Consider the following 12677-nt stretch of genomic DNA (forward strand, 5'->3'; position numbering starts at 1 on the left):
CAGCCTTAAACCCATTTCATTTAACACTCATTTGCACAGTCTAAGAATCTGAATAAAGACCACTGCAATTCTGTTCTAGAGAAGCCTGAAGAAAGATTTTTTTAAAAAACAAATAATTGAAAATAAAGTGCTCTGCAGAAAAGTAAGCATATTTTTTTCTTAATTCCCTTGGTACTAACACACATTGTTATTATATATTATTTATACAGCACCATCAATGTGCATGTCCTATTAGAGAGTACATGAAGACAGGTCCCCGCCCCAAGGCATTTATAATCTAAAACTGGATGTAAGGGAGACAACAAATGGAGGTAAGCGGGGTGGAGATGAACAGGGGGGAAAGGTTCATTCCATAATAATACATTATTTTGAAAAACCATCTGAAAGAAGTGAACACATGTTCACTTAGGGGTTTGCAAACTGAGCCTTATGAAGAAAGGCTGTGGAAATTGGGAATGTTTAGCCTGGAGAAGAGGAGGTGGGGGGAATATGATTACTATTTTTAAGTATTTGAAAGGCTGTCATTCTGAGGAGGGTAGGATGACATTTCAGCTGACAGTGGAAGATAGGACTCATAACAATGGGCTTAAACTATGGATCTGTGGGATAGGGCAAAAAAAATTAACAATAAGGGTAATTCAGTGTTGGAATCAATTGCCCAGATATGGGTTCTCCCTTCTTGGACATTTATTTGGAGATTGGACATTTATTTCCCAGGGATACTTAGCATCATCCTGCATGGTGCAGGAGGCTGGACTAGATGATCTTTAAGCCACTTCTAACTTTTAAATTCTGTTTTAATTCTATGTACACACGAGGCTGCTTTACACCGAGTCAGACCACTGGACTATCAAGCTCAGTATTGTTTACTTTGACCGGCAGCAGTTCTCCAGGAACTTAGGCTGATGTCTTTCACATCCCCTGTTATCAGATCCTTTCAGTGGAAATGCCAGGGACTCTCTGCTTGCCCTACCATTAATCCACAGCTCTTCTTTCAGCCAAAAGAAGTTGCATCACTCTGGTGTTCTGGGAGGCATAAGCGGCACAGTCATTTAAAGAAGTAGGAGATTTTAGGACAGCTGGAGGTTGAGCAGGTATTTTAGGGATACTTCAAGATATGAGAGTGAAGGGAGAGGAAGAGGAAGAAGAAGATTTACACCCCGCCCTTCTCTCTGAATCAGAGACTCACAGTGGCTTACAATCTCCTTTATCTTCTCCCCCCATAAATGACACCCTATGAGGTGGGTGGGGCTGAGAGGGCTCTCACAGCAGCTGTCCTTTCAAGGACAACCTCTGCCAGAGATATGGCTAACCCAAGGCCAACCCAGCAGGTGCAAGTGGAGGAATGGGAAATCAAACCCGGTTCTCCCAGATAAGACAGGAGAGGGCTCTGAAAGTAAGGCTGAGGAGTTAGAGCTACATCCAGAAGCAGACCTGCAGGGACTTACAGAACCAGGTCACAAGAGCTGAATGATTTCGGTGTCAAAGCACTGAAAAGGTAAGGGGTACAACGTGCAACCATGGAAGAACAGAGAGGAGAAAGGTCACAGCAGCCAAAATGAGATATTCACAGCATGAACCAGAATTTATTAGTGAGCAAGCAGAGCGAAAAAGATGCATTTTCACAGTTTTGAAAAGGGAAAAGTAACACAAATAAAGGACAGACTAACTACAGGGAGTAAAAGAGAGAAGAAAATCAAATATAAAGTCAAGGATTTGGACTACAAGATAGGTGGTGATGCTGTCAGAGGACATTTAGAGAGTATGAAGAGAAGCCTTGGAAGATGGGGAAAAAGTCAGTTCAGTCTTGGGTATGTTGACGTTGTTATCCAGTTGGAAAGACAGAAAGTTTGTGAGCAGAATGGTAGAGATGGATGCTATTAGTTATCAGTGGTGCTGAAAGTTGACAAAATCACCCAAAGACAGATGCTAAATGCAAGACTGGGACCTATTCCAAGAAGACATCAAAAGACAGAAGAAAAGTAGAGGAAGGGCTGCTGTCTGTGAAAACACTGAACGAGTGATTTAGACAGGAAGAAAACAGCTTTGGACAGAGGCAGGGGAGCCTTAAGTGTGAACAGAATCAAATCAGGAAAGAGTGACCAGGTGTATCAAAAAGCAAAAGGAAGTTGAAGTTAGACAGATATCTTTGAATTTGGTAGTAAGAAGATCGGCTGTGATTTTGGTGAGGGAGGTTTCTTGCAAACTGAATTTTAGGAGACCAAGCAAATATATGAAAGAGAAAGATGAGAGAATAACCAGCATGCCCCATGAGTCTGGAGGTAAAATACAGAAAGGGAACCTCGTAGCAGATGAAGTGGGAAGATGCATCAAGGGTTGACTTTTTTTTTTTTCAAAATTGGGCAGAAATCAATAGAGCTTTTCTGGTAACACATGAAGATTTTGGCCAGGGGCGGCCAAACTGTGGCTCAGGAGCCACATGTGGCTCTTTTACACATATTGTGTGGCTCTCAAAGCCTCCACCACCTTGCTGGCCAATTTGGAGAAGGTATCTGTCTCTTTAAATCATTTCTCCAAGCCAAGCCAGTCAGCAGCTTGGAGAATGTATTCAAAGTTAACGTATTTAAAGTTGCTTTCTTTCCACCACTCTCTCCCCTCCTCCCCTATCTATTTGCCTTCCTGCTCTCAAACATCTGACACTCATGTCCTGCAGCTCTCAAACATCTTACATTTATTCTGCGTGGCTTATTTATTCTGAGTTATTATTTATTATTTATTTTACATTTATTCTGAGTGGCCAAACTTGCATTAAGCAAGTTTGGCCACTCCTGATCTGGGCTTATTACACATTGTTAAAGGCTATTTTATAAAAACATATTAGGCTAGTAACGGCAGCTTCATGGCAAGCAACAGCCACATTAATAATGCAGACCGGAGGCAACATTTTGCGATGGAATCATGAGATGTAATTTAGGGGCAGCAAAATCTGAGGCAAGCTGCTGCTCCAGTATTCTAATCTCAGCAGCTGCAGCATCTTGCAGTGGCAGAGGCAGCAGGAGGGAAGAATGTTTGAGATGGCACCAGGCACGCGAACTGCATGAATGTCTGGGTCTTTGGCAGACGGAAAGTCGCAGGGTCAGTCCCTGGAATCACCTGATAAAGTATGTGCATTGATTCTAGAATCCTAGAAGAGCTGTTGGCCAGTCTCAGCCAACAATACTGAGTTAGATGGATCAATGGTCTAAATGAGCTTTAAGTAAGGAAGGTTTCCTTCTGATGGCATCATTATGAAACCTCAGGTGACAAAAATATACAGGCAAGCTCTGCAGTCTCTGTAATAGAAATTATATATAATTGAAAAAAAAGGATTGAATGGAAGTAATAACCATTTTTTCAACAAGTCACGGCTGCTCTCACTGTTGTTATAGATAACATACATTAAGCTCCAAATGAAGCCTAAGTATATGCCAACTGAATACACCTCAGTAATGAAAGCTGATCATCATCCGTCACGGCGCAGAGTGGTGCAGCGGTGCATTTGAATGTTGCCATAGTAATTGCTGGAATATTTATTACGGTAGCCCTGAAAGTAACTCGCTGCTTGGAAACAAAGATTTAATTAAGGACTTACGCTACACTGTAGTTCATCAGCAGAAACTCTAAATCCACCAAAGCACTTTTACTATCTGTTTCAAAATCCTCAATTAATCCTGTTCACTGCAAACCAAACTGTGAGGCAGAAGCAATGATACAGCTGACGTTTTTAGAAATGTGTGTACAATCAAAGCAACTGCAGAGGTTTCAGTTCTTTATTTGGTTAGGCCAGGGATAATTGAAATATTTAATATTGCTACCCCGAAGAGTTCTTTTTTTAAAGCCCTGCACAGTTCTCTCTCCTTAAAAATGTGATCTGAGTACTTAAGAATTCCAAAGGGGTTTTCTTAGATCTTGGTCTTGCTATGATTTCTATTGAAAATACTTTGCTTGCCTCTTCTTGGGTTTCTCCCTAGCTGCTTCTCTAAGGCTCAGTTCAGACAGCAGATGAAATGATGGTTCATTTAAACTATCTATGGCCAGTGTGGTTGTCTGAGCTGAGGCCGCTCCATTGTCTATGGTTAGTTAGGGTACATCAAGCCAGGATCTCAAGTTGGTTTATTAATCATAATTAGTCTTAAACAGGGCTTTTTTAAATAGCAGGAATGCACAGGAATGCAGTTCTGACTGGCTTGGTGTCAGGGGTGTGGCCTAATATGCAAATGAGTTCCTATTGGGCTTTTTCTACCAAAAAGCTCTCTGTGAAACAATGGTGATGTCAGGGGGCATGGCCGAATACTCAAATGAATTCCTGCTGGGCCTTTTCTATTAAAAAAAGGCCTGGTCTTAAATATGCTTTTTTTGTAAAGTCTGAATGGAGACATCCTAGCTTAATGCTGGTCTATTCTCTGGTGTCATCCTTCTAGACCACGGAGAGAAAGCAATGAAACCAGGTCTTGCCAAGAACTTGGTTTCACAAATTAACAATAGTTAAAATAAACCATGGGTTCAGGTTGTGCCTGAATCAAGCCTAAAAATTGATCACTAGGAACTTTTAGAAGTCCAGTAGAAAAACTGAAATGCATATTCCAGTCCAAGTATTTATATTCCAACAAGAATTCCCAACTCTTTGTAGTCAGCTACACAATATAAATGACAGCATCTCATTCCAACACAGTAAGTCTCTTCACTGTTATATGCAACAGATCCCATACCATTTCTACCAACCAGAATATTTTAACGTGACTGCTTTATTTTATGTGGACCATCTTCATCTATAAAGTTAGCTTTTTCATCCCTGATGCCTTGAAATCCTTAAATGATATATGAAGCTAAGGCTCTGGGGGTGAGTTGAGATGGCCATTTGAGCATCTCAGATCTCACACAGGGCACGAAATCACAAAGGTGCCTAAAATCAGTTTGTCACATTCTGAGATTCTGCCAGGACTCCCAGCTAACCTTTCACCAAAAAGTCCCCTGAAACAAATTGCATAAGCTACAATTGCTCCTGCTTCCCTTCTAACTTTAACACCAACCTGCTCTATGCGGCCTTTTTGCATTTCCAGCACAGCCAAGTTGTTGAAAGCTTCTGCATGGTCATTGTTGTTTGTCAAGGCCAGCTTGAAACACTGGAAAGCCAAGCTTGTATCCCCTATTCCCTGAGGAGGAAAAGCCAAAAATACATATGACAGAGTTGATAAAAAGTCAGTCACCAATACTGTTTGCTCTACCAACTTACTGCCACACTGAAGTGCGACCAAGAAACAGAGCTAAGAATGAGGCTATGTGGATAGCAGCATGTTCGGTTCTCGATGGCTGGTGACATCAGCAGAGAAGAGGAGCCTTCCCTACAGTGGTGTTTTCAATTGTATCCCTTTACTTTCTTCCCTAAGTGAATGGATGCCATTCAGAAAAAAAATTACTCATCCTCAATTACGACAGAACAGGAAAGTGCTGCTCCTAGTGATGAAGCTTGCCCGCTAGCATTGTGAATGGGTGGAGTCACAAAGTGACACTGGAGGGATGGGGAGGATGCTATGTGCTTGTAAAAGCTCTTGCAAATACAACACGCGCCCCCCCCCACCCACCCACACATTTCACAAAATAACATGCTCTTTGCTAGAATATAATGAATTTCAGGTTGGTTTTGTGGTCCTCCCCCTCCCCCGTATGGAATAATAGTAAGGATACAGAAAGAAAAATGGGGATACAACATAATTATGCATACCAAGAACAACAGAATCTATGGAACAGAAAATATTTCTCTCCAACATCCCCTTCAGCAGTTATTAAGATATTACCTGTAAAATACAATAGTCCTTCTGTTGGAGTACCTTTGTATACAACATCTTAAAATTCAAACTTCATAGCTATGTCTATTTTGCAAATACATAATTGATTTCTTCATTATTACAATGAACTGCATTTCTGTAACTGCCATGTCTACCCTGGCAGGAGAGACCAACACAGAAGAGGAAGAAAGGGGGAGGTAACAGGCTGTGCTTAGGGAACCTATGTCCTAAAACCCCTTAGAAATATCAATGGGGAAAAAAGTATACAAACCTGGGCATAACCAGAAGTGTGAGTTTTGGAGGCAAGAGCCAAACTCATGGCTCAATTTAACCCTAAACAGGGTTACACCCTTCTCAGGCCAATGAAGTTACTGGTCTGAGAAGGGTATAACTCTGCACTGCTAGTCACTTCAGTCACCTCTGTAATCAGGAACAACTAAGAGACAATTCTTAAATGATGTGCCTGATCATTCAGAGTAATGTACCACCCCACTCAAACCCAATCAGTTCTCTCTTTGCAAGATGTTACAAGCCATGATCGACAAGGGTATAGCATAAAAATTGCAGGTCATATCTGTCTAAGCCCATTGTCAGTGTTCTTAAGCAGCAACCAGTGTTCTTAAGAGAGCCCATTTGGTGTAGTGGTTAAGTGTGCGGACTCTTATCTGGGAGAACTGGGTTTGATTCTCCACTCCTCCACTTGCACCTGCTGGAATGGCCTTGAGTCAGCCATAGGTCTGGCAGACGTCCTTGAAAGAGCAGCTTCTAGGAAGAGCTCTCTCAGCTCCACCTACCTCATAGGGTGTCTGTTGTGGGGGCGGCTGAGGTAAAGGAGATTGTGATCACTCTGAGACTCTGAGATTCAGAGAATAGGGCGGGATATAAATCCAGTATCTTCTTAAATCCAATCCAATATCTTCAACCATTAGCTTGAGAAAAAGTAGTCAAGGCTAAGGAAATGCCTTGCTGTTGAAGCAGTACCCTTGTCAGAATAGATGCAAGCGATTTCATCCACAAAATGCTTTGCAAAGCATTTCAAAGCAATTTTCCAAGGGGGGAGGGGTCCAATACTATTAACTGTCCAGTACTTTAAAGGCTTCTGAAAAACTTCCCAGGCTCACATTAACCTTTCAGCTTTTCTGTGCAACTGTTATAATAATGTAACAAATCTTGCTCTTACCACTGCAACATGCCCCAGGTTGTACCAAACGTCAGCTGTCTCCTCCTCATTTTCAGCCAGAGAAAGTGCACGTTCAAAGGAGCTGAGGATCATATCATACTGCTGGGCGTAGAAGCAACACAGGGCCAGGTTGTTAAACAGCTGGCAGTTATAAACACCCATCTGCAGGAGCCGCCTAATTCAAGAAAATATGTGTGTTTATTTGTAACTTTGCAGCATGGATCATAAAACTATCCAAACTACACAAGCACCTCTCTTCATTTGAAGTGGGCACTCGAGAGAAGTATAGAAGTATGCGAGTCGCTGTGGCATGGAACCTTATGATCCTACTGGGAAACATTAGAAGAACATGATCACACGGGAAGAATCCATAATCCACTCCCTACATCTGCACAGCTCTGCTGGGAACTGGAGCTAAACTGGCTTGGGAACTAGCTCTGACATGGACTCCTACCACAGAACAGGACACGAAAAGAGGCTGTGAAATCTCATCCCTAGTAGGTTTTAAAGGAAAGCTTATATGGATCCTTATCAGGGATGCTCTTAGTCAGGGCTTTTTTTGAAGCAGGAACTCCTTTGCCACACCTCCCTGATCTTCCTGGAATTTATAGTATGTCCTGTACTAAGAGCCCTGTAAGTTCTTCGAGGATTGGCTACATCAGGGGTGTGTGGCCTAATATGCAAAGGAGTTCCTGCTACCAAAAAAAAAGCTCAGTACAGGATTTTGGCTAGAAAGCTAGTGCTGGCTCTTCCCAGGACTATGATCCTAAGATTATTGCAAAGTCTCATTCAGTCAGTCCAGTTTAATATTTGTTTCAGGTATGTATTAGCATTTCCTTTTTTACACAAACATTTTACTGTCTTAAATAATTTCTGCCCACACACAGACTTCCTTACCTATAAAACCGCAATGCTATCTCAGGTTGGTCTGAATAGAAATGATTACTTCCAATGCATGCAATGGCTTCCACATGTGTATTGTCTTGTTTTAAGACATCTTTATAGTATTCTGCAGCTGTGGAAATGTTGTTCATTTCCTACACAAAGTTGGAAAAATTATTTTTTTTCAGTTTTTATTACAGGTGACAACTATAATTCTAAATCATGAGACCAGCAATTAGCAGAGGACATGCACAGTATAGAAATGAATTGCTAGAGAACAGACAATCCCGATAAAATCAAACCTATGGCTTTATTAGACAGTATCTAGTACAATCAGTTTACATGTAATCTTATAAATCCCTCCACGTATCATTTTATTGCTGAAGGACAAATGCATTTCAAATGAGTTGCATACCTACAAGTGTAATATAATTATGGAAATACATTTCCCACTTCATGGAAAAATGTTCAAAAGATAAATTTTAATAATCTGATAGTGTACATATCTGGACTTCACTTTTACAGATACTTTAATCTGTTTATTTGTAGCAACAAGAAAATACTTTTAAATTACTATTTGGTGCCTGGAATATGGCTTCAGAAGGGGATTTGCAATAGTTTGCTGTACTGCAAACATTCTAAATAAAGATAATACCTTTCCTTCTGTAAAACCTTTCCATTGCAGAAGTCTGGGTGGAGAAGATTAGGGGAGGAGCCTGTGCTTCTAAGGAGAATTTGTTCAGCTGAAGTGAGACCTGACTTCAGGGATGTAGTCAGGATTTTTTTTAGGTCAGGGGGCTTTTTAAAAATTCAGAGGGCACTCAAAGTTTTAAAAAGCCCCTCTGATCTAGAAAATCATGGCTATCCCCCTGAGAGGCAACCTCCCTGGGCAAGGTCTTCCTGTTTTCCAGCCGACTTTGAAGCTGGCTGGAAAGAAAACCGGCAGTCCGACTTCTTGCTGTCTCTCAGCTCAGCAGGAGGAGAGGGTGAGAGGCAAGGCTGGTACTCCTCCCCATCCCTCTTCCATTATTCAAATCATGCCAGAGGAGTGGCAGAAGCAGCCAGTGACTTCCCTGCATGATTTAAAGGGCCTGCTATCAGCTGATTAGTGAATCCTTTAAATGGTGTGGGGGAGGCCGGAAGCTGCATCTGTTGTCCCTCCTACATGATTTGTATTGCGGAGAAGGGAGGGGGGCAGCCCACAAGCGGTGGCAGAGGCAGCTGCATGGGCCCCCAGGGAGGGTACCCTGAGTGGGGTCCCACCAGGATGCTGGGGGGAGCAGCGCCCCCACAAGTCCTACATAGCTACAGGCCTACCTGTCTTCCACTTTAGGAAATCCATCTTTTTAAAAAAAGCTTTGGACTGTTGAGGACAGAAAAGACTGGGTGAACTATCAGAAATCAGTGTTATTTTCAAGCTGCAGGAAATGGATGCTATTATAGTCCTGTTTATCTTGTGTGGCTGTCTATAAATAGCAAGAGAAACTCAATAAACCATGGCAATTTAACTGTGAACAAGCTTGCATAAAACACCTTGGGGGCATCATTTTAAATACTCTGCTGCCATTAGGAAAATGCACGGAAAACACTTGAAGAGCACTAAACAGCCTTAAGCTTAAAACAGGTGCTTCCCATTATACCAGTCTACCATACTTTATTATGGAATGGACTTCCCAGACTCTGTCTCTCATGCACACCAAAGAATTTTTTGGGACCTCCTTGTTTACTTTCAGGAAGCACTACAGATTTTGGGTTTAAATTATGGATGGAAAGGATATTAATTTTTTGTTAACAGTAAGAGTAGTTCAGCAGTGGAATCAGATGCCTGGGGAGCTCCTCCTCACTGGCAGTCTTCAAACAGCAGCTGGATAAACACTTTCAAGGATGCTTTAGGCTGATCCTGCAGTGATCACAGGGTGTGGGGGGGGAGGTAGACCAGATGGCCTGTATGGCCCCTTCTAACTCCACGATTCTATCCTGGCTTGGGTCCAGACTAAACTGGCCATTTCCATCAATTCCCCCCTTTGCACTGCACTTCCCTCATGCTATTCCTCTGGGTCCCCTTTCCTCCAGGAGCTGCATTTTGTGGAGATCAGTGGACTGCAGAGGGGTAGACAAGAAGCTTCAATTCTGCCATGGAAAATTTAGTCTGGATCCAGCCCCTCATCTCAGCTGACTTGCAGCCTCTCTGGTTAGTATGCAGCATAGGTTATTTTTGTTCTTTTCATTTCAGCTGTCCTGTTTTTTTAAGTTTCAATTTATTCTCATGTGTCTTGGATTGTCTTGCGTCTACCTTTCATATGCCTATCTGAGCATATGGAAGAGCAATCTATACAATGACTTCAATAAATACTAACCTCCTTTCTCCATTGAAAATGAACTGTTATTTAATTTCTGGAGTATTTAGCTTATTCAGTAGTTCTTACCGACTTAATGAATTCCCAATTACTCCCCTTGCTGATGAAGCGCTGATCTGAAAAGACTAATGCTGGTTAATCCTGCAGACAGGAGCTTTGCCACAAAAAACATTTGTTGCTTTCAAATGGAAGAAGCAAGAAGACCTAGGATCACAAGCTCTCAGCTGGAACTGCCTCCCTTCAATGGATGCAGTTTTGTCTTTGAACTAGGAAATGCTGCTCTGGCATAACAAAGTTATCTGAGCTTGACTCCCCCGCCCCAACCCTAGCATTATCCAATTAGCATCTGAAAATGCTGGAAATTTATTGATTGAATTTTTGAGGGCAACAATGACTGTACTGATTCTTTCTGTAAGCGGGTAACTTGGCTTGCGTACCTCATAGATCCTGGCAATACCACAAAGGAGGGAGACTTCTCCAGGAAACCGATCTAATCCTTGCTTGAAAACACTTAAAGCTGTCAAAGGCTGATCCAAGCGGGAATACACCTGAGTAAACAAACAGCCGATGCGCCTGTGTCAATACACAAGTTCTACACAAAGGTTCCATAATCGACAATTGTACCTTGTGCTACATGATTCTATGTACAAAACTGTATGAGAGAATAAAATATGAAAGTAGGAAAATAGCCTGAGCCTGTGTGGCAAACGTTATTAGGTTTCACTACTGCCCCTCCAAACTTCCATAATCATGTTGAACTGCATATAAATGAGACACAGCTATGTTCTCTAAAAAAACCCCTGAGTTACCCATTCTACAATGTTTTAATGCTGGGCACTTTCCTACCCCCATTAGCCACTATTGTGGTTTGGAGGGAGGGAAACACCCCAAGGTAAGCTGGATAGCATGCTACAGAAAGGTAGAATGCATTACACAGCTGACCTTCTGAGTGCTATACTGCACTGTGTTTCTTTCTTTGTTCTATCCTTAGATTCAGTTCCAACCAAATGCTATAGTTGCAGACTATGGCTTGGATCTCATTAAACAGTTCTATGTGCACTTGTCTGCTGTGATGTGTGCCTCCTTGTCTTCTAAAAGACATGGGCCTGTTGAAAGCCATTGCTCTTCTGCAAACAGACGATTCAGTGGAAGCACACTCTGAGGTAGAGACAATCTAACAAACATGTACAGAACTTGTTCACAGGATTCCAGTCTCTGTTATGTCAAACAGGTATGAGGTAATATTGGCTCTCCCCAATACAGCCAAACTGGCTCCCTCTGACATTTTTTACACAACCATAGAGGTACCTACCTGTAACCTCCAAGCCAGACAGGAACTCAATAAACAACCAGTTTCTTCAGTTTCACTGAGCTTGCTTGAACAGCATTAGTACATTTCAACAAACTCATTGAGATCAAGTCATACCAATGAAATAACACAATGAATAATGTAATGCTGACACAGCATACCAGACAACAGAAAGCCAGCTGTCACTGGTATTCTCATTACACATAATAGGCAATACAGCATAGAACAAACTGTACCCACTTTAAGGGTAAGGAAACAGATTATTGCTATGGCTACAAAAGCAAATACTTCCAATACATAAATTGAAGAATTTCAACTGAAGAAAAAAATGACTGTCTTCCTTGAAAAGATACAACCAGTTCAGTGCAACAAGGCCTCCAACAACCACTATGTGATAAGAAAGTCTGAAAAACCATGAGAAAGTTCAAAAAGTGGCTTAATAAAAGTGCTATAATGATAAGAACATCAGGATCAGTGCAGTACCTTTGCTAACTACTTCTTGATATCTCCTGTACTGATATGCAAAAGTAATTGCTTCTTGGGTACAAACAATAAATGAGACTGGTTAGTTTTAGTGGTGGTGAGGATATGCGAAGCTCAGGCTTGCATCAAAAGAGATATTACTAATAAAAGAGTTTTAAGCAATTTGACTGCAACAACCTTTCACTGGCAATTCTCATTTCCGGATGTCAGTGCTAAAGCTGTATCCAAAGCATTCTTCAAAGCATTCACTGCAAATTTCTGTTTATAATCTGTACAGCAATTCCCAAAGGATTTGTCTCAGCAACCTCTGCATTAAAACTCCAAAGAAATGTCTACCATGTGGCTGTCGTATTTATTTTCACTTTGTTACTTTCTGGACCCATTTCTTCTATCAACATCATCTCTGTGTAAACAGCTTCAGTGACAGATTTATATATAAAAGGAGAGTATTCGGCAATCTACTTGTTTGTTCTTGGATTGCTTTTGAAAAACAGCTCAGCATGGAATGTTTTGGACACACCTGCTTTCAAACCTGACACTTCTTTAAAAATGAGGACATGCTCATTAATATCAGCACCTTGGACAGTACTTTACAGTTATATGGGAGAGCACCACACATAAAGCCAGAACGGTCTTTGAAGCTTCAAATGCAGCTAGACAGGAAATATAATTTCCATTTA

The 12677-nt window shown here is 41.5% G+C and overlaps 1 protein-coding gene across 2 annotated transcripts in view; it reads right to left on the reverse strand.

Moving 5' to 3' along the window:
- The window catches only part of TTC8 (tetratricopeptide repeat domain 8), a 59402-nt gene that overhangs the window by 5002 nt on the left and 41723 nt on the right, over window positions 1-12677 (reverse strand). For both annotated transcript variants that reach the window (XM_060261244.1, XM_060261245.1), the window contains 4 exons: window positions 10643-10753; window positions 7864-8003; window positions 6967-7141; window positions 5031-5153 (listed from right to left, as the gene is read on the reverse strand). In XM_060261244.1, the coding sequence (XP_060117227.1) occupies window positions 5031-5153; window positions 6967-7141; window positions 7864-8003; window positions 10643-10753 (549 nt within the window). The remainder of the gene's footprint in view (window positions 1-5030; window positions 5154-6966; window positions 7142-7863; window positions 8004-10642; window positions 10754-12677) is intronic.

Source organism: Heteronotia binoei, chromosome 21 (assembly GCF_032191835.1).
Source record: "Heteronotia binoei isolate CCM8104 ecotype False Entrance Well chromosome 21, APGP_CSIRO_Hbin_v1, whole genome shotgun sequence".
Taxonomy (NCBI): Eukaryota; Metazoa; Chordata; class Lepidosauria; order Squamata; family Gekkonidae; genus Heteronotia; species Heteronotia binoei.